Source organism: Hemitrygon akajei, chromosome 20, assembly GCF_048418815.1.
Source record: "Hemitrygon akajei chromosome 20, sHemAka1.3, whole genome shotgun sequence".
NCBI classification, from domain to species: domain Eukaryota; kingdom Metazoa; phylum Chordata; class Chondrichthyes; order Myliobatiformes; family Dasyatidae; genus Hemitrygon; species Hemitrygon akajei.
In genome coordinates, this window is record NC_133143.1 from 41,651,713 (window position 1) to 41,678,857 (window position 27,145).

Sequence of the window (27,145 nt, forward strand, 5' to 3'; positions counted from 1 at the left end):
CTGAAATTCTGAAAAATCAGCAAATTGAGCAGCATCTATGGAAAGAGAGACAATGACTGTTTCAGACTGAAGAGCCTAAAGGGTCCTTACTCTGGAATGTTAACTTGGTTTCTCATTCCGCACATGCTGAGTATTTCCAGCAACTGCAATTTTTAAACTTTTATAATTATGGTGGAGTTTTGCACTAAAAGGCATTTGGAATTCAGTCTCTTGAAGTTATGTTCCCAGGCAAGGTAAAGCAATGAGTCTTGTCACAATGATTGCCAATGTGAACAGAATTAAATAATTTTTTTCATCATTTAAAAACTTTTAATTATAACCAGAAAATGGAGTTTGCTGCAGTTAGGTAAAACAAATATACATTTACAAATAATGCTGATATCACTATTTAATTTACAACAGTAATAAACAGTAAGATTTTGCTTTTGATTAACTGAGGCATTCTGGAGACAGCGTAGCTCACAGTTCATGGTTGGAAAGCACAATTTCAAAGGAAGTTGCATACTGCAAACACTGGAGACTTTATCAAATGCTGAATGTGAGGCACAAAAGGCGAATTGAGAACCCATGCATTAGTATTTGATTTTCTGATTGGTGAATACATAATAGCATCTTCATTGTGTAAGATTCTGTACTCTCATTTGAACAATGTCTACATAAACACTTTGGATACATTTATGGTAAAATGATAGGACTAAAATCAAGTGAGCACTTTACTTCTTCACTGCTCTTTGGTAGATATCAGCTAATATATATGTATCATAAATCTCAAGCATATGCAGAGAGGATGTTCCCCATTAACATCTGTATTCATAGCCAAATGAGTTCTATAACCACACTTATGCCTTATCACCTATTTATTTTAACAAAAGTGCTGTAGAGAGAAGCTGATGCAAAGTATCCTACATTTAAGAAGTTATTACTCCACCTGCTGGGAAGATTCTAAGAGCAATGTCATCATTATGTGGGCAGTGTTAACCCATATTTAGAATCTTTCTACAGCAAATCCATCCCAAAACCAGCAATTGATACTAGGTCAATTGTTAATTTTAAATGAGAGATTGCTAGAATTTTGTTAACTAAGGGTATTTAAGGAAATTGAGAAAAGGCTGTGCAGTTTTAGTTCAACATTATCTTATGGCGAGCTGAATAGGCCTGAGAGGCTAAATGGGTTCTTCATGTTGCTATGTTTATATCAAACAACATAAGTTTTTACATAAAAGAGATTATACCTGCCTAACGTGCCATTCGATGTAGAATGTCAGAAGTAACAGGGTTTGTTCTCCTCAGCAAAGAAGATACAATATTATTCAAAATGAAGGATAAAGAGTAGATATGGCAGAAGCACTTCTACCCAAAGACAAAAGATTCTTTAAAAAAAACAACAAACAAGCCAGAGATTCAATGGGACGGATCTTAGGACGAGATCCACTGAAACCACCACCAGATGATGTCAGAACTGGACTATTCCAAGCACAGTTAAGACAACCTTGTTCAGCAGAATGCATGTGGCAAGACATTTGCACTGCATTGGTGTATTCCACAAGATGCAACACTAACATCTGTTGATTCTCCTCCTGTGGGCAATTTTCCTACTGAGGTATTAAATGAATTAACTCCCAGGAAAAAGGCAAGTACAGCTTTTTAATCTGATTAACTTATTTTAATTTTGTTTAAATCTTATTTTTTTTTGGAAAAAAAACATAATTCAATCAATTAAAAACAACATCCAGGTGATTCAATTAGTTATTTCATCAGTGCAGGTAATCATTATTCTGGAGACTCAGTTCTATGTGACGGATGGTCTCTGGGGACCTTTTCCCAAAACTAAGACAACCTTAAGGGCACTAAAGGCTAAATTAAGTTGATTCAAAAGACTAAGAACGATCCATTGGTCCTCCAGGTTGGGGGTTGGGCACAGGGCTAACAACCCAGTCCCGGAAAAAGACTTTTGTTAGGGAAACAGCAGCAGAAGGAACCAAAACTACTAGGTGTGAAGGGCTTCCAGTCATCGGTAGATACTTGTATGAATGACAGTGGTGAAAAGCCGAAAGGAAGTCACTGACAGGAAGTCAGAAATTCTGAACACCAAATGCAGGACCAAGATAGGATTTTGGAATGTGCGAACAATGTATGACATAGGAAAACATGCAGTTTTGGAATAAGTAGATGGACAGCATCAGGGAGAATGAAGACCGGTACTGTGATGGAGTAGCCATCATCCTAAAGAAAGGAGCAGAGAGAAGTTTAACAGAGTGGAAACCTGTCAATAGCAGAATCATCAAAATTAGAATGAAGGGGAAACAGATTAACACAACTATCATCCAATGCTATGCTCCAACAAACAACAGTGACGCCAAAGATGAGTTCTATAAACAATTACAAGCTGAGTTGGAAAACACACCAAGACATGATTTGAAGATTGTGATGGGAGATATGAATGCAAAGGTTGGAAATGACAATACAAACTATGACAGGGCGATGGGGACAGAAGGCTGTGGCACCATGAATAAAAATGGAGAGAGACTGCTAGAATTTTGTAGCACCTACGACCTCGTTATTGGAGGGACCCTCTTTCCACACAGAGACATTCATAAGCTGACTTGGTACTCCCCTAATGGAAGAGGCAGAAACCAGATACACCACCTGATGATAAATTACACCTGGAGACGTTCACTATTCGATGGCAGGGCAAAGAGGGGAGCTGATGTCAGCAGTGACCTCCATCTTGTGTTAGCAGTATTCAAAGTGAAACTGAGGAAAAAGTGTAATAGAAAGATGAGAAGGCAACAGTTTGATGTTGAGAGACCACAGAACCCCAAAGTGAAGAGTATTTTTGTGATGCAGCTGAAGAACAGTTTTCAGGCACTGGCAAATATTGAAGGCTATACACAGCCGGACACACACAAAGTCAACACCAAGTGGGAACATGATAAGACAACCTACCTGAAAAACAGTGAAACCTGCCTGGGAATTAAGCAAAAGAAAAGGAAGGAATGGATAACAGCGGATACATGGCAAGCTATTAAAAAAAAAAGAGAGCCCTAAAGAATCAGGTCATGGAAGCAAGATCTAATAGGCTGAAAGAAAGGTACAAATCGCAGTACCAGGAAGTGAACTAAAAAGTGAAGAGGAAGACAAGAGCAGACAAACAGGCATTCATTGAAAACCTTGCAAATCATGCAGAAGATACAGCTAATAAAGGGGAGCAAGGAAAGGTGTACAAGGTCACCAAGATAGTCTGTGGCAAGTACCGAGGTACCACTGATGCACTGATCACAGACAAGCAGGAGCAGCTTCTAACAACAGAAGCAGAACAAGAAGCTCAATGGGCAGAGCACTTCAGTGAAGTATTGAACAGACCACTGCCAACAATAGAGGCTGACATCCAAGAGGCAGAGGTTGTTCTTGACATTAGTTTTGAACCACCAACCAAAGAAGAAATCATTGCAGCCATTCGATCTCTCAGAAATGGAAAAGCCCCTGGCCAAGATAACCTCAGTGCAGAACTGTTCAAGGGAGGCCCAGAACTTGCAGCCAAAATACTCCTGCCACTCTTTATAGCCATATGGGAAAGAAAGAAGATACCAGATGACTGGTCAGAGGGAGTCATGGTGAAGAATCCAAAGAAAGGCACCGTGAGAAATTGTAGCAACTGGCGTGGTATCACACTTTTGTCAATTCCAAGCAAGATCTTGGCAAAGATCATCATTCAACATATGTCAGACGCAGTAGATCAACAACTCAAAGGAACAGACAGGATTTCAGAAAGGTAGGGGATGCACTGACCAGATATTTGCACTGCGTAACATCACGATCAGCGTACAGAATGGCAGAGACAGCTCTACATCAACTTTGTGGATTTCGAGAAAGCCTTCGATAGCATCCACAGAAATAGCCTTTGGCATATACTGCGCATGTATGGGATCCCGCAACAGGTAGTGTTTCTCATTGAGTTTTTATGCCAATTTTAAATGTAGAGTTGGAAACAGTGATTATAGCTTTGAAGTGAAGACAGGAGTGAGACAAGGATGTGTGATGTCAGCACTCCTCTTTAATGCTGCCATTGACTGGGTGATGCGGCAAACAACTGAAGATCAGACAAGAGGCATACGATGAACCCTCTTCTCAGCATTGGAAGACCTCGACTTTGCTGATGAGCTGGTTCTGGTCTCCCACACTCGTCAACACATGCATGAGAAAACATCCCGCCTCAGTGATTTTGCTCAGCAGACTGGCCTGAAGATTAGTCTGAAGAAAACGGAGGTGATGACTTTGAACATCTCAAACCCCTAAACAATCCAAGTGAATGGAGAAGACCTTTCTACAACAGAGGAGTTCACCTACCTGGGCAGCACTGTCAGACATGATAGAGGAGCAGGCAACGACATCAAGAACCGTCTAAGAAAGGCCAGAAATGCCTTCAGAATGCTCAGCAACATATGGAGGTCCCAACAGTACATCAAGACCAAGCTAAAATTGCATCAGAGCTGTGTTCTTTCTACTCTCCTCTATGGATCAGAATGCTGGAGAATGACAGGAAGCGACCTCACTAAGTTGTCAGTCTTCCACACAAAGAACCTGAGAAGAATCTTAAGAATATTCTGGCCAAACATCATCTCAAATGACGAACTACTTGCTCAATCCCATCAAGAGAGCATTGAAACCATCCTCATGAGAAGGCAATGGAGCTGGGTCAGGCATGTGCTTAGAAGGGAATCTGATAACACCACACATATAGCTCTCCAATGGACACCAGAAGGAAAGTGGAAAAGAGGAAGACCCAAGAATACCTGGCATTGAACTGTACAGGGAGAGCTGAAGACCCTTAACTACACTTGGGGTACCATTCAGAAGCTAGCCCAGAACACACAGGAGTGGAGGACCTTCGTTGCTGCCCTACATGCCACTAGGCATAATGGGCAGTAAGTAGTAGTAGACTTAAACATGATGTAAGTGAAAATAAGCAATGTTTATTCAAATCTTTCTCCAAGAGCAAGTTCCAAGTCCTTGCTTTATTGGAACTGCACAAGAATGTGTCAATGTTGATTAATCTCATCTTTTTGGAAACATCACTTAGCTTCAATTAGACATTGGCACAAATGCACTAGACAACCTCCCTACCCCCACCAGAAACCCCTATTATACTCCAATAACAAACACCTAATCAAAGCTAATGCTTCTGTACTGTACTGAAGGATTGCAGTTCTGACAGTTCACCACGTTTCAGCTGGAATGTTAAAAGCATGGACTCTCCTAAGCTGATTTAAAAAAATCCTCACAAGACTCTGAGTCTAAGTTCTTCTCGCATTTTGTTCACACGTAATCAAGTAAAATTATTATAACACATTACTTGATATTTATTTTATTATTGTTAATGGGACTTTGTAATATGTACACAATTTTATAACAGATTACATTACAAATGTAATTTGTTGACTGAAGACCCCAAAACTGGAGATATATGCAACTTAAATCAAATATGGAATTTAAAACTGAAAGGGCAGTTTTATCTAAATAGGTCATAAATTATAAATACTGGAAATCTGAAATCAAAAACAAAGTGGAGAAAAAATTCAGCAATCTTCTATCTGAAATGTCACTTCTACTTCTCTTTTCATAGCTGCTGCCTGATCTGCTGACCTAATTATGTCGCAGAGTACTACTCAGCCTATGGGATCTGAATTATTCTATACACCTTGCAAGAATGGTATTGATTAGTATCACATGAAATTCAAAAAACCTGGAGATCTGAGATAAATATAGATAAATGTTGCAAGTACTCAGCTGCTAAGGCAGCATCTGTGGAAAAAGAAACAATGAACAGTTCAAGCTAGAAAACCTTTGTTGTAAATGGAAAAGACAACTTTGGGTGTGGAGGTGCAGAAAAGATAGGACAAAAGGAATACCAAAGAAAGGGCAAGTCCAAAGCAGATTAATTATGCAGCAGTTAAGATGAGGATGATTATAGTTCTTTGCCTATGTTATGGCACTGCCGACTGCAAGCAGTACTCAAGGAGAGAAATAAACAAGCCACACGTTGGATGACTTAGAGCAAAAATTACCAGCTCTGATACATACAAAAAGTTTAAAAAAATTTGAGAGTTCAAGGTGTACCCAGAAGGCTGCAATCTGCTCAAATTGCTTAACAGCAATATCATCAGTTCTATAGTAGTTAAATTATAACAGCGTATCTGACAAAATATCACATGCAAAACTCAATTCAAAATACAGTACGATAGAAATCAGACTCATAATTAAACTTACTTTACGGATTTCACACTGTTAATCTATGGAATCCGAGTAGGAATACACTCCCACTGACTTTTTTGACAAAAAAAATGTACTAGGAGTTCCATTTCATGAATTTTGGGCAGTAGAAGTTGAGCAGCAATTACTAAAATGAATATAATTATCTATAATGTAGATAAAATTGCAGGATGGAATTAATTTCTGAAGTGTTTGGGGAGTATACGTCAGGTTTTGTTTCCAAGAGAAATTCCATTTAATGTCGCAGTATTATTTATACTCATTGGTGTTGCTACAAGAAGCTAACACTAAGTTAAATACTTAAACCTGTATTTGTCAAATGCATGACTAGTATTGTATTCTGACTCCCACAAACAGTGCAGAGTTGTACTGCAGGATCTCTTCAGAAAATGTTAGGCTATATTAACGGCACCACAATTAGGATTAAATCTCCTGTTATAGGCCATCCTTACACAAAGTTCCAATTGTACAGCCACCTATGCAAATTGAGATTTCTTCATTCTCTCTACAGTGACTCTATTTCCTATGTCAACCCCATGTTTGATGTTTTACCGAGATTTGATGTTTTACTCCATCAACATTGTCCTGCTCCACCTCAAGCTCTTTAGCTTCTCAACACCAACTTCGAACCTCATATTCATGCACAGAAAAAAACTGGACCATGGAAGGCCACAAGGAGAAACTCACATGTACTATGATTTAAAAGCAAGTCCCTCCCTGAACTTCAGCCCTTGAAAGCAAGAGTTGCTTACAAAGAGATCTTCTCTCCTTTTCAATAGTTCCACATTAACTAATTCCTTGCTTGTTCTTTTATCCGCATTCACTCATCCCCCGTCCTTGTTATCGTTGCTGTGGTAAAATCCAACCACTTTTTCACCAATGCCTGTTGTGTAATGTAACAGGCATTAAACTTATTTTTTTTAAAAGTCTATTGGTACATAATATTTCAATTGTTTCACTGAGGATTCAATATCCAAGTTGGATTTAAGACCCAAATGAGAAACTTGAGCACATAATCTCTGCCAGCATTTGCTCTGCACTATTAAAAGTTGCTACAACCAGAGTTGCTTAGCTAAATTAAATGAAGACCTTGCATCTCTTTACAGATGGGGACATAAAAACTATAACGATTCTGAAAAGCAGGGGAGTTTCCCAACTTGTCCATCATTTCATTTCTCAAATAGATTACCTGGTGATACTATATTGTGATCTTGCTTTATTCAGAATAGGTCATTTAGTTTCCTGTAATTGCTCAAAAAGCAATTTTGTATAGCTATTAAGTGTAATGAAACATCAGAAGGTTGTAAAGAATTTACATGAATGTCGTTATTTACATGATCACAACTGCCAAAGCAATTGTTATCAATGATAATTATTTAGAATCCCATTTCTTTCCCTCTCCATTCTCCTTCTTATCCTCCCAGGCACTTAATCTCTAAGAGCGTGATTGCCTACCTAACTTCTGCCCTTCAGCCTCTCCTGAACTACTGATCATCCTGATTATCTACTTCAGCCCCGTCAAGTTCCAGCAGCTACACTATCTGATATTTGCAGCCTCCATTACTCCCTCAGGAAATATTGAGCAACCCCGAAGATGCTTGTCCAATATTACTTGATGATGGGAGCGGGGTTGAGTGGAGCTATGATAAAGGAATAATGCAGAGGATGGTTTAAGGAAATGAGCAAAAGTGTGATTTTGTGTGTCCATATTTTCAGTGTCCACGTTTATGCATTTGGATGATTTGCATTTATTATCAGCTCTGATACATACAGAAAAAATGTTAAAAATGTTGGAGAACTTAAAATGTACCCAGAAGGCTGCAATCTGCTCAAATTGCTAACAGCAATATCATTAGTTCTATAGTTAAATTATTGCAGCATATCTGACAAAAATATCACAATGCAAAACTCCCCAATTCAAAATACAGTATGACAGAAATTAGACTCATAATTAAACTTATGTTATGGTTTTCACACTTTTAATCTATGGAATCTGAGCAGGAATACACTCTCACTGACCAAAATGTACTAAGAGTTCCATTTCATAAATTTTGGGCAGTAGAAGTTGAGCAGCAATTACTAAAATGAATATAAATTATCTATAAATATTGCAGGATGGAATTCATTTCTTAAGTGTTTGGGGAGTATATGTCAGGTTTTGTTTCCAAGAGAAATTCCATTTAATGTCACAGTATTATTTATACTCATAGGTGGTACTACAAGAAGCTAACACTAATTACTTAAAACTTTATTTGTCAAATGCATGACTAATATTATATTTAGACTCCCACAAACAGTGCAGAGTTGTGCTGCAGGATCTCTTAAGAAAATGTTAGGCTATATTAACGGAACCACAATTAGGATTAAATCTCTTTTCGTAAACCATTCTTACACAAAGTTCCAATTGTACAGCCACCTACGCAAACTGAGATTTCTGTATACTCTCTACAGTGACTATTTCCGATGTCAAATACATGTTTGATGTTTTACGGAAGTTTGAGGTTTGATAGTTTACTCCATCAACATTGTCCTGCTCCACCTCAAGTTCAAATACATCTTTAGCTTCTCAACACCAACTTCCAACCTCATTCATGCACAGAAAAAAATTGGACCATGGAAGGCCACAAGGAGATACTCGCATGTACAATGATTTAAAAGGAAGTCCCTCCCCGAACTTCAGCCCTTGAAAGCAAGAGCTGCTTACAAAGAGACCCTTCTCTCCTTTTCAATAGTTCCACATTAACTAATTCCTTGGTTGTTCTTTTATCCGCATTCACTCATCCTCCGTCCTTGTTATTGTTGCTGTGGTAAAATCCAACCATTTTATCACCAATGCCTGTTGTGTAATGTAACAGGCATTAAACTTATTTTTTAAAAAAAAATCTATTGGTACATTATATTTCAATTGTTTCACTGGTAGGATTCAATATCCAAGTTGGATTTAAGACCCAATTTGAGAAACTTGAGCACATAATCTCAGCCAGCATTTGCTCTGCATTATTAAAAGTTGCTACAACCAGAGATGCTCAGCTAAATTAAATGAAGACCTTGTTTTTCTTTACAGATGGGGACATAAAAACCATCATGATTCTGAAAAGCAGGGGAGTTCCCCAACTTGTCCATCATTTCATTTCTCAAACAGATTACCTGGCTATATTATATTGTTATTTTTGTGATCTTGCTTTATTCAGAATTGGTCATCGAGTTTCCTGTAATTGCTCAAAAAGCAATTTTGTATAGCTATTAAGTGTAATGAGACATCAGAGGGTTGTAAAGAATTTTCATGATCACAACTGCCAATCAAAGCAATTGTTATCAGTAATAATCATCTACAATCCAAATTTCTTTCTCTCTCCATTATCAACACTTTAAAAAAAACCCTACAAATGTCTTGGTCTCTGTGGAGCAGATGGAATATAAAGGATCTTTTCAAATTTGGCTGCTCACAGAAATCCATCACTATCCACCATCTGCTCCATAATGACAAAAATGTAATCCTCAGCACTAGCTCCAACTTTGACCCAAATACACTGCAGCCTGGAGCCAAGCAAGGATGAACTATTGCATTAACCCTTTTCACAATCTTTGTTGCTACAATATTTTACCTCCAACAGGCTTCCCACTATTGCTGAGTTAATCTATAAAGTCAGAAATAAACTGTTGCAACTTTTTTTTACCTCCAGTCTAGAACAAAGAATCATGCCAGCTTCTTTCATTGAGATACAGTATGCAGACAATACCTATCTATGTGCACATTTGGAGTCAGATTTTCAAATCATTCTCAATTTCTTCAATGAAGTATACAAAAGGATGGATCTCATACTAATCACCTAAATTGACAAGTCTTCAGCAACCTACATACATAACATTACTTCCCAGAATGTACAATCTATATGATGTTGGTCAAAAGGCTGACAACAAGGAAATCTACTAGAGCCTCTAATGTTCCAAATCTTCAAACTATGTGCCAAGATCATGGTCTTTTCACTTAAAGTGGTCCGCTGTCCTGTTTGTGTCAAAGAAATAGGCTAATTACAGCACTGATATCATACAATGGAACTGCTGCTACAAAAGCCTCTATGTTACTGGGGTGAGAGAAGCAAGTCAACACCAGGTCAACATTCCCAGCTATCCAATGAGGAGGCAACGCAAATGAATTTCAACCAGTTTTGATAGGTGGGCCACATTTTATGAATGGCTAACATCACTCTTGAAACAAACATTATTCTGTACTCTATTGTAAGCAACCTCCAGGATGACAAAGAAAATGCTTCAGTTTTAAAAAAAAGAATTAGAACTTGAATATGTAGCTTGTATTAAAGTCCCATTTGTCATTAATGAAGTATTAGCAAGATCTAGATAGGCGCTAAGCATGTCGAATCTTTATATGGTGCAAAAGAAAAACCCAATCAACCAATTCACCTGCTTCTCCTGTGCTAGTCTGAAAATCACATGCTGTTCCTCAAGAGCAATGAATCCACTAAACTGTGGCTTAAATCCAGTTATTTTTTCACTCTAAGTACTGCATAAGAATAATGGTTAGGTGTTAAGTGATGTGTTAACAATTTTCAATGTTGCAAGTGACACTAGACTCAAAGTGACATTAAACTCAAAGAGCAGTATGTGATAAGTCAATCAGTATACAAGGTATCCAAATTTATTTCAGAGAACTGAGAACTCAAATGAATTTCAATAATATTTTTAACTCAAAGAGGTTACAATACTGTGAATGCTCACCTCGTCTTTCCTATATATTTGAAGCACATCAGCTTGTCTCTTCTAAGTATTTGATTATTTAATCACCATCTCTCATTTCTTTCAATTACCACATTAGCCAGCATTAATGCATGGTGTTAATGGTGTAGAGAAGAACCCAACTGTGCAACTGGCATTTTACTTCTTCCTCTGAAAATCTAGGCAGCCACTCCCATGGAGTTCTGAGGAAGTGCTGCACTGTTGCCTATAGCTTGCTCCCCCACCCAAAGCAGAATAACAAACCAAAGTTCAAGTAGAAATAAAAGATACTACAGTACAGTTGCAAAGAGCTTAAATCCTTCATTTAGTATTTCAACATTTCTAAAATAGGTTTCCTGATCATTATCCTGATTATTAGTTGTGATGTTTCTGGCACTCAACCTGGCTTCTGCACTTCTATCATTAAAACAATAACCACAACTTTTCATGTCTATGAAACATTTTTACACATTCTGAAAGATATATGAAAAGCACCAAATATTTTTTGCTAGTCAATAAAAGCTAATAATGACTGCCTCCATTAGCTCTTGAAAAAATAGTAACCTAATATAATTGTTGGAGTGACAGGTGATCTTTCACGTAGATTATGTTTCTAATCCCAGCTGGACCAACAGGATGAACATACATGCCCTCCTTTAGGTGAAATTACAAGGAATTTGTCAATACTACTCTATAGCTATCATTCCACCCTCCCCTCCCCCCCCCCCCCCCCCCCCCATTGAGTGAATACCCCCGGCATACCCAAGTGTCAGAGATCCACCTAGAAGCCTTGGACAAAGATAGCTGTTGCTGTCGTTTTTTTAAAAAACAGAACTTAAAGGACATGTAGGAAAAAAAAATGTACTGAATTTTGAGAGAGAATTTCAAATTTCAATACCCTAACAGCACAGAGTCAAACTCTGGGTGAAGGAAATCATTTATTTGAAAATTTGAAATTCGTTTAAAAACTAATTAAGTTTTAATTAGCCAGAATTAAAACTTAAAATGCTGGATGGCGATAGAACTGCAGAGAGAAGTAATTGCTGTAACTTAAATGGACTTTATGATGCTAGAAATAGTTTTATTTGAAAGCATCTTTTCAAGGCTGATAGATGGAAAGCCAAGTCGTTGCTGAATTATGAATCATCTTACATGACCAAAGATATTGATGAGTGGTGTAGTCAGTAACAGCAGCAATTAGAATAAAAGAACATGTAATGTTTCCATCTTGCCCAAAGACGATAATGAATTTCGAAAGAGATTTTTGTTTGGGTAAAAACTATTTCACTTTGAATAGTTAAAACTTTATTTCGTACAAAAGTACACCATTGGTTCAAGCTTTTGCTCTTGAATTTCTCCGTCATGGTAAAGACTCTTCCTTGCTGCATGAGGGATCATTTAATAATCTATGACAAGGAATTAGAGAAGCTGAGAGCCATGACTCCATTTAATTCAACAACTTTTAACACATTATGAATCAAAATCTGTCTTTAGTGACAGAATGGCTTATAAAACTAAGAGGGTTAGATAGTTACACATTTCTTCATGACGAGGATGTCAAAGATGTGAGCATAGTTTCAGGTGAATAATAGGATGTTTAGGAGGGATGTGAGGGGTTTTTCCCTCACACTGCAGATGGTTGGCGCCTGAAGAGGTGGTGGAGGCAGATATTAATACTTGAGCAGCATTTAGACAAGAACCTGAATCACCAAGGCAAAGAAGGGCACAAATATAACACTGATGAGTGTAAAAACAAAAACACAAAACGCTGGCAGAACTCAGCAGGCCAGACAGCATCTATGGGAGGAGGTAGTGACGACGTTTCCGGCTGAAACCCTTCATCAGGAGTGAAGTAACATGGGATGGTTGAGGGGGGATAAGAAGTGGGGGGAGGGATGAAGTAGAGAGCTGGGGAGGGATGAAGTAGAGAGCTGGGAAGTGATAGGCTGAAGGGAAATGGACTAGGGGGAAGGTGGAGAATTATGGGAAATAAAAGAGAAAGAAAGGTAGGGCTGGGGGGAGATTATAGTGAGGGGGGGAAAAGAGAGAGAAAGAGAACCAGACTAGAATTATAGATAGGGATGGGGTAAGGGGGGGGGCAGGGGTATCAACGGAGGTCTGTGAGTTGAATGAGGTCTGATGAGTGTATGTAGATCAAATGGGCGGCATGGGTATGATGAAGAGCCTGTTTCTGTGCTGTACTTGCTATATTACTCTTAAACAAGGTGCAGCAAAACCTGCAAACTTCCAATGTATCAATGAGTCTGTTTTTTTCTAGAAAAGGAAACAAAAAGATAAGTAACAAAAAATGCAGATAGTCAGTAAAAATTGATTTTCCCAACAAACACCAGTGGTAATGGCGACACGTATTTCTTTCCAGTAGTGAATCTTGACCAGAATATTGAATCAGCAATATTAAAGCTCATATGAATAAACTGACTTTTACTTCAAGTGCTAAAGATGGCAGGATAGTACCACTATCCCATAGTACTTAAGAGACATAAATCTATTTGTAAAGCAAAATATCTAGGTGGTCATGGACAATTGATTTTAACCTGCTTTGAATTAATATACTCTGGGAAACCAGAATTAAGCTGCACTAATACTTTCTGACAGAAATTGACATTGGCACATATATGTAGAAATGCATGTGGAATTCAACATTCAAACTAATGCTATTAGAAGATGCATCGAAGCCTATCACTGAAAATTGGAAAGCTGGTATTTAAAATTATCAACATGCATTTGACAGTTTACATGTGTAATTAGAACTTTTACTGTACCAGAAGGTATAATACATGCACAAAATGAGAGATCTATACACTCAGTGGCCACTTTATTCGATACACCTGTACCTCTGCTCATTAATGCAAATGCTTAATCAGCCAACCATGTTCCAGCAAATCAATGCATAAAAGCATGCAGACTTGGTCAGGAAGCTCAGTTGTTGCTCAAACCGAATATCAGAGAGGGAAAGAAGTGTGGTCCAAGTGATTTGGACAATGAAATGATTGTTGATGCCTGATGCAGTGACCTGAGCATCTCAACAGTCTCTAGAGTTTACAGAGAATGGTGCGAAAATCAAGAAAACATCCAGTGAGCGGTAGTCCTGTAGGCGAAAATGCCTTGCTTTTGAGAGAAGACAGAAGAATGGCCAGGCTGGTTCAAGCTGACAGGAAGCTAACAGCAACTCAAGTGACTACACACTACAACAATGGTGTGCAGAACAGTGTGTTTCTGATTGCACAACACATTAAACTTTAAAGTGGATGGGCTACAGCAGCAGAAGACTATGAAGGTTTCCACTCCTGTATCAAATAGAGTAGCCACTGTGCATTATGCAAGCATAGGTGTTCAAGCTCTGTTGAACATCAAATTACTAGGCAATACGAAGTAGGAAGAACATAATCAGCAAGCGGGGCACTTAAACAGTGGTATTTTAAAGATTTTAAAAAATTGGCTAAGATGCAGTACAGAGCAAAAGTCTTAGTCACATATACATAGCTAGGGTGTCTAAGACTTTTGCATAGTACTGTAGTCATTTTATGTATTGCACTGTACTGCTGCCTTAAAAAAAATTCATGATATACATGACTGATGATAAATCTGATTCTGATATGGGTCTCTTTTGTGGACTGTCAGTGGGAAGTGGCGGGGGGGGGGAGAGAGAATCATGATTGGGAAAAGGGGAAGGAAAAAGGAAGCACCAGAGAGACATTGTGTAATGATTAATAAACCAATTGTTTGTAATCAAATGACCTTGCCTTGAGTTTCAGGGCTGGGTGTGTCTACACCCACACCATCTCTCAGACCTGGCACTCCTCCCCTGGCATTTGTCCCACGCCCCTCACCATTCCCAACATTCTTTGCTCCTGCCAGATTTACAACCTCACTCTCTTCTCCATATTGACAAATACAGTACAGTGCCGAAGTCTTAGTCATCCTAGCTATATATATGTGTCTAAAACTTTTGCACAGAACTCCCAAGTGTTGGAACAACCTTGGTATCAGAAAAGGAATTGTACAATATCATTTTGTCCAAGGTAAAAAAAATTCTAAGACTTGATTACAAACTAGTTACCTGTGCTGGTATACATTGGGCAATTGAGAAATGACGTTTCAGTCATACTCTTGCCGGAGTTGCATGGCCATCTGGTACTTGAGTTTAAATTTACAGCTGAAATCAGTTAAATTGAGTGAAGTGAATTGTTGCATAATTAGAATACTACCAAACAAGTGAAATGTGGAGATGTAAACAAAAAAAAACAAATCCAAATACTTTCCAAAGTGATGTGCTCTTTACAACCTACACCAGAAATGTTGTTGACAGTTATAAGAATAGTGTGTTTACATAATGCCTTCCATGACCACAAGATATTCAAAATCTTTAGAGCCAAGGACTCCAGGTGACATAAGAAGAGTAGATGTTGGGAATCCATAGCAACACATAAAATGCTGAAGGAACTCAGCCAGTAAGGCAACATCTATGGAGTCAAAATTTTGGGCCAAGACCCTTTATCAAGATGGGAAAGAAAGAGCAGAAGCCAAAATAAAGGTTGACGAGGGGGAGTAGGTGTGAAAGGTGAATCCAGGTGGGGGGGTGGGTAAAGTAGAAAGGTGGGGAAGGGGTTAGGAATTATTTGAGAAGCCGGCAGGTGATAAGATGCAAGAGGCAAAGGGCTGAAGGACAAGACCTTGGAGTAAGGGAAGGAGGTGAGGAAGTGGGTGGTGGGGGGGGGGGGGAGGTGTTGGTGATGGGCAAATCATGAAGGTGGAGGAGAGGAAAAAGGGGTATAGGACACTTTAGGTGTTGTCATTGTAATATTGTGGGAAATGCGGTCACATTCCCACATCGTTGTGATTATGATCAGATAATCAGTTTCAATAGCTGAATAATAAACACTGGCCAGAACACACAATTTCTCCACTCCTCTTTGAATATTGCAATGGGATAAGACCATAAGACATAGGAGCAGAATTAGGCCAGTCAGCCCATTGACTCTGCTCTGCCATTTCATCATGGCTGATCCTGGATCCCATTCAACCCTACTACATTGATTTCGCGCCAAAACTTTTGATGCCCTGACCAATCAGGAAACTACCAATTCTCACTTTAACCATACCCACTGTCTTGGCGGCAGAGCATCCCACAGATGCAATGCTCTTTGGTTTAAAAAAAATCCTCCTTACCTCTGTTCTAGAGGATTGTCCCTCATTTTTCAGGCTGTGCCCTCCAGTTCTGGGCACCCCACCATAGGAAACATCCTCTCCACATCCACACTATCTAGTCCTTTCAGCATTAGGTAGGTTTCAATGAGAGTCCCCTGCATTCTTCTAAATTTCTGTGAGTACAGGCTCAAAGCCGACAAATGCTACTCGTATGTTAACCCCTTCTTTCCCAGAATCATACCTGTGAACCTCCAATGAGAGCAGATCCTTTCTGAGATATAGGGCCCAAAACTGTTGACAATACTCCAATTGCGGCCTGACTAGTGTCTTATAAATCATAAAGCATTATCTCCTTGCTTTATATTCTACTCCCCGAGAAAAGAATGCTACATCGCATTTGCCTTTTTTTTACCAGATTCAACCTGTAAATTAATCTTCTGGGAGTCTTGCACGCGGACTCCTAAGTCCCTTTGCAACTCTGATTTTTGAATTTTCTCCCCATTTAGATAATTGTCCGCACTACTGTTCTTTTTACCAAAATGCATTATCATACATTTCCCAACACTGTATTCCATCAGCCAATTTTTTTGTCCATTCCTCCAATTTGTCTAAGTCCTTCTGCAATCACATTGTTTCCTCAGCACTACCTACCCCTCAACCTATCTTCCTATCATCTACAAACTTTTGTCACAAAGCCATCAATTCTATTATCTAAATCACTGACAAACGTGAAAAGCAGCAGTCCTAATACTGACCCCTGAGGAACACCACTAGTCACTTCTCATTGGCTGCCAAAGGCCCCTTTATCCCACTTGCTGCCCGTCTGTCAACCATTCTTCCATCCATGCCAGTATCTTTCCTATAACGCCATGGGATTTTATCTTGTTAAGCAGCCTCATGTGTGGCACCTCATCAAATGTCTTCTGAAAATCCAAGTAAATGACATTCACTGCCTCTCCTTTGTCCACCCTGCTTGTTACTTCCTTGAAGAACTAACAGATTTAACAGGCAACATTTCCTTTCACAGAAACCATGCTGACTTAGTCTTATTTTATCATTAGTCTCCAAGTACCCCAAAACCTCATCCTTAATAATGGACTTCAATTCTTTCCCAACCAGTAGGTTAGGCTAACTGGTCTATAAATTTCCTTTCTTTTTCCTTCCTCCCCCTCTTAAAAAGTGGATGATATTTACAATTTTCCAATCCTCCAGAAAAATGCCAGAATCAAATGATTCTTGGAAGATCATAACCAATGCATCTGTAATCTAGTATTAGTCCATCTGGTCCATGTGACTTATCCACCTCAAGACATTTCAATTTGCCTAGCTCTTTTTCCTTTGCAATAACAACGGCACTCACTCCTGCTCCCTGACACTCACAGAACTCAAGGAACACTGCTAGTGTCTTCCACAGTGAAGACTGATGATGCAAAGAACTTACGTTCATTTGCCATTTCTTTGTCCCCCATTACTACCTCACCAGTATCATTTTCTAGTGGTCCAATATCAACTCTCAACTCCCTTTTACTCCATATAACTGAAAAAAACTTTTAGTACCCTGCTATCTATTATTGGCTAGTTTGCCCTTATATTTAATTTCTTCCCTTCTTACGGCTTTTTTTAGTTGCCTTTCGTTGGATTTTTAAATCTTCCCACTCACTTTTGCTAATTTTATGCCCTTCCCCATAACATTTATTCTGTCCTCAACTTCCCTTGTCAGCCAGGGTTGCCTAGTCCTGTCATTTGAGAATGCTTTTGTTGGACATAACTATCTTGTGCCTTATGAACTATTCCCAGAAGCTTCAGCTACCTCTGCTCTGCTATCATCCCCGCTGCTATCTCCCTCCAATGAACCTGGGCAAGCAACTTTCTCATGCCTCTGTAATTCCCTTTACTCCATTGTGACACTGATACATTTGACTTACGCTTCTCCTTCTTAAATTGCAGTATGAATTCAATCATATTATGGTCACTGTCTCCCAAGGGTCCTTTACCTTAAGCTCCCTAATAAAATCTGGATTATGCAACACTCAACCTAAGATAGCCTTTCCCTGCATAGGCTCAAGCACAAGCTAGTCTTAAAAACCACCTTGTAGGCATCCAACAAATACGCTCTCTCGCCATCCAAAACCAATCTGATTTTCCCAAACCTCTTGCATACTGAAGTCCCCCATTACAATTGTGACATTAATGTTATTACATGCCCTCTCCAGGTCCCTTTGCAATCTCAACCCCACATCTTGGCTACTATTTGGAGGCCAACGATCTCCAATGATTTTTTATTTACTCTCGCAGTTTCTTAACTCCACCCACAAAGATTCAACAATGCCCTTTCTAAAGATGCAATTCCATCTCTTACCAACAGACCCACACCACCGCCTATGCCTTCCTGCCTGTCCTTTTGATACAAAGTATGTCCTTTGATATTAAGCTCCCAACTATGACCTTCTTTTAGCCAAAACTCAGTGATACCCACGTCATACCAACCAATCTCTAACTGCACCATGAATTCATCCTCCTTATTCTGAATACTACATGCTTTTAATTACAGCACCTTCAGTCCTGCATTCTTCACCCTTTTGAATTTTGCCTCTTTGGTACAATTTATCTCCTTGCACTGTCTGAATTTGTACCCAATCATAAGAACATAAGAAATATGAGGTGGAGTAGTCCATCTGGCCAATCGAGCCTGCTCCATCATTCTATAAGATCATGGCTGATCTGGCATGGACTCATCCCCACCTACCTGCCTTTTCCCCAAAACCTTCAATTCCCCTACTATGCAAAAATCTATCCAATCTTGACTTAAATGTATTTACTGAGGTAGCTTCCACTTTGGAAGAACAGATTCTCCATATCTTCTGCAATTTGCTTTTTCATTCAATTTAGTTTCATCAGCACACTTAGATACACTATACTCGGTCCCCTCTTCCAGATCAGTAATGTATATTGTGAACAGTTGCAGGCCCAGCACCACTCACTAGATTGCCAACCAGAGTAACACCCATGTATCTCAACTCTGTTTTCTATTAGTTAACCAATCCTCTATTCATGCTAATACATCACCCCCAACTCTATGCATCCTTATCTTATGGATAAGTCTTTTATGTAGCACCTTATTGAACGCCTTATGGAAATCCAAGTAATTAATGTCCATCTGTTCCCCTCCATCCACTGTGCTCATATTATACCCCCAAAGAACTCCAGGACCTGCTTTTGCTGAATCCATGCTGCATCTGCCTGAAGGATCCATTTCTTTCCAGAGGCCTCACTATTTCTTCTTTGATGATAGCTTCAAGCATTTTCCACAACTACAGGATGTAACTGGCCTATAGTTACCTGCCTTTTGCCTACATCTTTTTTTTTGAAAAGTGGCATGACATTCGCCATCTTCCAATCCACTGGGACTTGCCAAGAGTCCAGAGAATTTTGGTAAATTTTCCACCAAAGGTTCTACTATAACTTCTGCCATTTCTTTCAGTGCCCTGGGATGCTTTCCATTAGGACCAGGAGACTTGTCTTTTCCGTAGATGGAAAAGACAATCATTGGCTTGTCTTTCCTTACATTCATATTATACCCACCATCTTACTTATAAACTGGCTGGCTCATCCTCACATGATCATACTGGTTCCCATCCCCGCTATATTAGTTTAAACCACTCCCGACAGCTCTAGGATCTTTTACATCCTCTGAAGTTTTAAAGGATATTGGCTTTAATGCATTGTCTAAAAAGGAACACTTCATAATGTTGCATACCCAGTAATAAACTCGAGAATCAGCCTATCTAGTATAAACACATCTTATGAACTCAACCCTGTGTTTACTATACAGCAAGTCATTCTTTATAATTTTTTGAGAAGAACTATCCCTTTAGTATTTTCCAAAATCCTTTGTCAAAGGTATCAATAAATGTTGCACTACTTACAGATTTTAGATCATGGTGCCATGCTGTAAACTTGTTCATAAATCCCATGCCCTTTTGCCAATTATCTCCACTGTATGCCCTCTAGCTGATAAATTTCTTTACAGTTGCTCTAATCCCCTTCCTAGCTATGTGAAAATTTCAAACCCAAGTCAGAATCCAAGGAACATGCTACTACTATCTACTTAAAAAGTGCTGTAAAATAAAATTATCATCGTTTGGCAATGGTAATAAATTTTCAAACATGGACATGAATTTGAAGTTGAATAGTGACCATGTTTTTAAGATCTGAACTTTAAACTTCCAGAAGTATATGTTGCTGTTTCGCAGTTATTTTGCTGACTCACTGCCAGATTTACTTTCCCCAAAGGTTATGAAAAATTCAGATATGGACAAAATGTCTTCATAGCTAGGTCTTGAATTGAATCTGACATGCAGTAGTGAACTAGTTATAAGTACTATTTTGTAGAAATGAATTAAGACAATTGCTTCATCATGCCTTCAAGCTAAAACCAACTGCATGAGGAAAAAAAAAGATACAAACTACCTACCGCTGCTGTGAAACTGGAAGATAGGCAGAATTACAAATGGAACAAAAGGTGAGGAAACAACCCAAACAACACACAAAAAATGCTGGGGGAACTCAGCAGGCCAGGTAGCATCTATGGAAATGAGTAAACAGTCAACGTTTTGGGACGAGACCCTTCATAAGAACAGGAAAAAAAGCGATGAAGTAAAGAGCTGGGAAGTTGATTGGTAAAAAAGGGCTGGAGAAGGGGGAATCTGATAGAGGATGGAAGCCCATGGAAGAAAGAGAAGGGAGGAGATGGGCAGGTAATGCGATAAGGTGAGAGAAGAAACAGAAATGGGGAAATGGTGGTGGTGGTGGTGGGGGCAATTACTGGAAGTTCGAGAAATCAATGTTCATGTTATCAGGTTGGAGTTCATCCAGATGGAATACAAGGTGTTGCTCCTCCAACCTAAGTGTAGCTCCTGCACAGCAGTAGAGGATGCCATGGATTGACATGTCGGAATGGGAAGTAGAATTGAACTGGGTGGTCTGTGGGAGATCTTGCTTTTTCTGGCGGACAAAGCTTAGATGCCTGTCTAAGTGGTCTCCCAATCTACGTCGGGTCCTACTGATTTATAGGAGGCCATACTGGGTGCACCAGAAAAAGACTCACAAATGGTGTCGCCTCACCTAGGAGGACAGTTTGGGGCCCTGAATGGTAGTGAGAGAGGAGATGAAGGGGTAGTTACTCTGCTTGCAAGGATAAATACCAGGAGGGAGAGGGAAAGATGTGCTTGGTGGTAGGATCCCATTGGAGATGGCAGAAGTTACAGAGAATTGTGCTGGATGTGGAAGCTAGTGGAGTGGTAGGTGAGGACAAGAGGAACTCTATCCTTATCCCTTTGGTGCTCCTCCCCCTTCCATTTCTTTGATGGTCTTTTACCCTTTCCTATTAGATTCCCTTTTTCCAGCCCTTCATCTCTTTCACCAATCAACTTCCCATCTCTTTACTCCATCCCTACCCCTCCATTTCACCTAACACCTTGTACTTCTTCCTCCACTCTCTCCACCTTCCTGCTCTGACTTCTCATCATTTTCCCCCCATCCTGAATAATGGCCTTAGACAGAAATATCCTCTGTTTACTCTTTTACTTAGATGCTGCCTGGCCTGCTGAGTTCCTCCAGCACTTTGGGTGTATTGCTTGGATTTCCAGCAACTGCTAATTTTCTCATGTCCGGATATACCAAACTCATCAAACATATGGAATTACTTTAAGGAGAAGTGGTCATTTTTGAAATCAAAAATCAACTTTGGTGGTACTGAAAGAGGAAGAAATATTGGCCAAAACTTTGGGAAGATTCAGTTTTCTGAACAATACATGGTAATTTCAATGCTCATTTAATGGGTGGGCAACATGTTGGCTTAACATCAAACAGTAGGGACTTCCTGTATAATCAAGCGCTTACAAATACCACTGTGCATATACAGGATACAATTCTAATGCTTTAAAAGCAATAACAAAATTAACACAAAGCACTCAGGTTAAAAAAATGTTATTTTGTATCATTTCCACTGCTGCAAGGGAGTTATTAAGATTTCAGAAACTGCATCACTTGAAGAATGAAGCTACGAACAGAAATTCTTTAAGAAAGCCAATTATCTACCATGCAACCATATTTTAAGTTTGAGTTATGTTTACTTGCACTTATAGAAATTGTATAACAAGACTATTGAATGGAGATTTATACTTTTCTCTCAAGTTTATTTTCCTTCCTCTAGTCATTGATCCATTTACTGGAATATCCATTAATAGCAGTCCTCTGGCATCTCTTTCAAATGGTTACTATTCACACGAGCCTGGATGGTGGGCGTTGACAAGCCAGCTGAGTGTAGAAAAGCATCACTGCCAATCTCAATTAAGATCGCACCCGGTATCCGTGTTCAGCAGAAGTGGGGGGAAAAAAAATCAGGAAGCGGAACTTGACTGTCTGCAGGTTGCTTAACCCAGAGGTATCAAGATTGTCTGCAAGTCCCCTGTCACTGCCCTGGCTAACATTAGTCAATTGACATTAAAACTAGGAAGTTCAAGTCTTTTTGACACCTTTCAGACTTTTTCATCTTTGCCTTTGCCAATGCATGTGAACAGTCCGGGTAAAGAACTTGAAGACTCAATGAAAAACAGATTCTGCACTGAGATTTCCTACTTATATGAAGATGATCCCGACATCAATAATTTCTACATAAAACAAGGAGACAAAATGCAAATATAAACATGCAGACGAGGATAGGCCATTTAGTTCTTTAAACCTGTTTCATTTTTCTACTGGCCCATTGTTGATCTGCATCTGAATACCACTGATCTGACCTGACTCCAACCACCCCTGCAACCCCAGAATTAAAACAAAGCAGTTGCCAAAAAAACAAAAATACCTATCCAACTCATTTCCTAAGTAATTTTGCTGAATAATTGGAATATTTTGAGAAAAAAACTGACTGTGTGCAAAAATTAAGATTAAATTTAAAACCTTTCCAATGTAAAAATGTTATGGTCAAGAAAAGGTTTTCCTGACTCTTTAGGAACTAGTTTCTTGAAGGGGCACTTAGAACTACAAAGTTCACTTTCCTCTGGCTCTAACTGTTTTTGGCTTGAAGTGTGTTTATTATAACAATGGGGTCTGTTCTGAGCTATCCTGCTCAAAATGAGAACACAACACATACTGTTTCTTTGTGGTTTGTTTATTTCTTTAATCAGAAGACTCTCAAGAGACTGAAGGCCAGCAATGAATGGCATATCCACGCCCACCATCTGCAACAGAAGCTGTGGATAGTTAATAAAGTCAACTATGAAGGGTAAACACAAAATAGTAACATTTAAGTACTTACCAACGTCCTAAAAATATGAATGGTTTTAAAATAAAATAGAAAGTTAAAAGAATTTACGCACTTCCAGTTTACGCTCTTTCTCTGCTAGGATCTCGTTTTGACTACGGATGTAATCAGCCAGCATACGTGCCAACTGCTTCCGATCTTCCAGTTCTGCAGCAAGTCTGCCATTGTAGTCTGCCAAGAGCATGCAGGCTTCATCCACTGTTTTTGAAAGTCTGTCTGCAGACTCTTTGTCTAAATTAGAATCACAAATCAAATTATATTCATGAGAAACCAGAACAACTAGTCCTTCATTTAAACAATATGAAGAAAGTACATTGATATTCTTTATAATTTCTCCGCATACCTGTTATTTTGTCTAAGAGAGAAACGTCTTGAACTTCTGGTGGCAAAGATGCAATTTTCTGACGAACAGTTGCATCACCAGAGGCTGCGTTTTCCAGCTCTTGTAATGATTTAATAAGATCCTCGGTCTGATACATGAAACAAAAACAATAATGAGATAAAAAGATGGTCTTGCGAGGAATGAAGTTAATAGCTGGGAAGTTGATTGGCAAAAGGGATAGAAGACTGGAGAAGGAGGCGTATCATAGGAAGGAAGGCCTTGGAAGCAAGAAAGGGGGAGGGGAGCACCAGAGGAAGATGGAGAACAGGCAAGAAGTTATTGTGAGAGGGAAAGAGAGAAAATAAATAAATAAATAGATTGCAAATTAGGGATGGGGTAAGAAGGGGAGGAGGGGCATAAATGGAAGTTAGAGAAATCAATGTTCATGCCATCAGGTTGGAGGCTACCCAGAAGGAATATAAGGTGTTGTTTCTCCAACCTGAATATGGCTTCATCTCGACAGTAGAGGAGGCCATGGATTGACATATCAGAATGGGAATGGGATGTGGAATTAAAATATGTGGCCACTGGGAGATCCTGCTTCCTATGGCGGACAGAGCATAGGTGTTCAGCGAAATGGTCTCCCAGTCTGCGTTGGGTCTCACCAATATATAGAAGGCCACACCGGGAGCACCGAACACAGTATATCACACCAGCCGACTCACAGGTAAAGTGTCGCCTCACCTGGAAGGATTGTCTGGGGCCCTGAATGGTGGTAAGGGAGGAAGTGTAAGGGCAGGTGTAGCTCTTGTTCCACTTACAAGGATAAGTGCCAGGAGGGAGATCAGTGGGAAGGGATGTGGGGGGAACGAATGGACAAGGGAGTCACGTAGGGAGCGATCCCTGCGGAAAATCACTCAGACTGCATCTTTACAGAGCTAATGAGCACCTTTCCTAAATAATGCAAGAAAAACCGCAGTTGCTAGAATGGAACAACATACAAAGAATGCTGGATGAACTCAGTAGGTCACACATCTATGGAGGGAAATGAACAATCAAATTGTCAGATGAGACTCTTCATCAGTGCTGGAAAGAGCAAAAGCCAGAATAAAAGGATGGGGTGGGGGGGTATGGAAGGGCATGAGCTGGCAGGTGATAGGTTAATACAGGTGAGGGCTGGTAGATAGGTAAGTGGATGGTGTGGGAATGAGTTGAGAAGCTGCAGTGATAGATGGAAGAGGCAAAAGGTTGAAAAGGATGGAATCAAATTAGAGGACAGTGGACTATGGAATGAAGGAATGAGATAGAGAACAAGAAAGAGGAAGGTGTGGACTGGCAGTTTATGAGGGTAGGGAGGGGGAAGGGGTAAGGGGGCCAGAGGGATAAGGGAAAACAAGGGGCCAGGTGGCGGTGGAGTGGTTACTGGAAGTTAGAAATATTGATGTTCCCGCTGACAGGTTGGGGACCAAGACAGAATATGAGGTGCTGCCCTTTAATATGTAAATGGTCTCCAACTGGTAGTAGAGGCAGTTGTGCTCCGACATGTTAGTGTGGGAACAAGAAGTGGAATTAAAATGGCTGGCCATTGGGAGATCTTCCAAAATATTAATTCAGTGAACAAAAATAGCATGTGTCATCATTAAACTTAATTCAAACATGACACACGAGTATTTTCATTTTGTCACTGAGTGTCTCTGAATATCTGATTGTGTCAGCCAAATTAAAATTGCTCAACAATGAACCTTACAAATTGAAGACATTTACGTATCAATTAGAAATGGACAATACCCACATAATTGATGATAAAATATGATGAGACTTAATCTTTAAAATTGTAACAGGACATTTGCTAACATCAAGTTTGATTAATATTGGCAAATAATAAACAGAATATTTTATACTAAAATACTGACATTAACCTAATGTACAAAGTACAAATTGTCTTCAACACATTTTAGTGCAGATGTATATTATCCTTTATAGCTCTCTTAAGGTAATATTATAAAATCACTGTAAAGGGAATAATAGATGTATGAAAGTATTTGGAAGGTAACGTCACACATTACTCTATGATTACAAACTGCTGAACTTTACTTCCATAGCATCATCTAAATCTGAGGTATGATTAGGACTTTAGAATTCTTTCAAAAATTATTACTCTGTGGTTTTAGTCAATATTTGCCACATTTGCAAACTCACAGAAGTTGACTGCATTAATATTCATTATATTGTGATGATTGACATAATCATATTATAGGACAAAATTGATAAAGCATCAGTTGTCAAGAAATAACTTGCAGTACATCATTGGGAAATTCTGTGGCCAGGAAATGGTGCTTGATAGCATTTATCTTTGATGCCAATATTTTAATCTACTGGGGAAACTATTCAAAAAATTCAATTTTTCTCATTTTTTAAAAATCTAAAATATTTAGTGTGAAGAAAATCTAGAGATAGTCATTCCTAATTTCTAATAACCAACACTGTAAAACTGCTTTAAATATGCTATTTCACACAAAACAAATACAATTAATTTATCTGTGAATAATTAACAATATGCACTTCATTTTGAATACAGTGGTCTTCAAGGGAAGTAATTATTTAGAAAGTTCTAGTTTAAAATTTAAAAAATTTAAAATTTTAAAAAATCATGCAAATACATTACAGAATGCACCATATATGAACTAAACTATTACAGATAATACCAACCTTCTGAGACATAATACATGTGGAGCACCAAAATTAACTATAAAATTGTAGGTCAGTTAATGTTTGTCATAAATTATGCTTTTGCATGGAGTTAACCAACCACAAGAAGTTCGTAGCATGAGCTTGAAACGAGAAAGTTAGCATATTTTGGAATTTATGATTATAATCATGTCCAATTCATGATTTTTGAATATATAAACAGTGATTTTTTTTTGGTCTGAAATCGTCTTATACCACACGTTGCTACTGTCTGCTGAGGTCTGCTTCCCTGACAGGGTCACTTGAAAACCAGAACTCAAGCATGCTCTGCAAAAGCTGAAAAACAGGACCTCCAGGGTAGTAACCTGGATTGCTGCTGGTGTCACGTGCCAGTGAGGGCAAGAAATCCGATGATTTGGCTGATAAATGTGTGGCTAAAGAATGAATGCAGGGGTAAGGTTTCAGATTTCTGGATCATTGGGATCTTTTCTGGGGAAGGCATACCTCAACAAAAGAGAACAGGTTACATGTGAATCCAAGGAAGAACTATTATCCTTGACAGCAGATTTGCTAGAACTGTTGGGGAGAATTTAAACAAATTTGGCAGGGAATGGGAACTAGAGTGAATGTGCTGAGAA

The 27,145-nt window shown here is 39.0% G+C and overlaps 1 protein-coding gene across 7 annotated transcripts in view; it reads right to left on the bottom strand.

Annotated features, from left to right (window-relative positions):
• Window positions 1-27,145, bottom strand: part of LOC140713755 (regulation of nuclear pre-mRNA domain-containing protein 1A-like) — a 69,007-nt gene that overhangs the window by 10,887 nt on the left and 30,975 nt on the right. For 3 of the 7 annotated variants that reach the window (XR_012095725.1, XM_073024239.1, XM_073024238.1), the window contains exons 5-6: window positions 23,841-23,967; window positions 23,553-23,728 (exon numbers count right to left, since the gene is read on the bottom strand). Coding sequence is in view for 6 of the 7 variants with exons in the window: in XM_073024239.1 (XP_072880340.1) it covers window positions 23,553-23,728; window positions 23,841-23,967 (303 nt within the window). In the remaining variant the exon portion in view is untranslated. Of the gene's footprint in view, window positions 1-22,018; window positions 22,845-23,111; window positions 23,427-23,552; window positions 23,729-23,840; window positions 23,968-27,145 lie in introns of those variants that run through there. The other 4 variants (XM_073024241.1, XM_073024242.1, XM_073024236.1 and 1 more) reach the window with 4 other exon arrangements.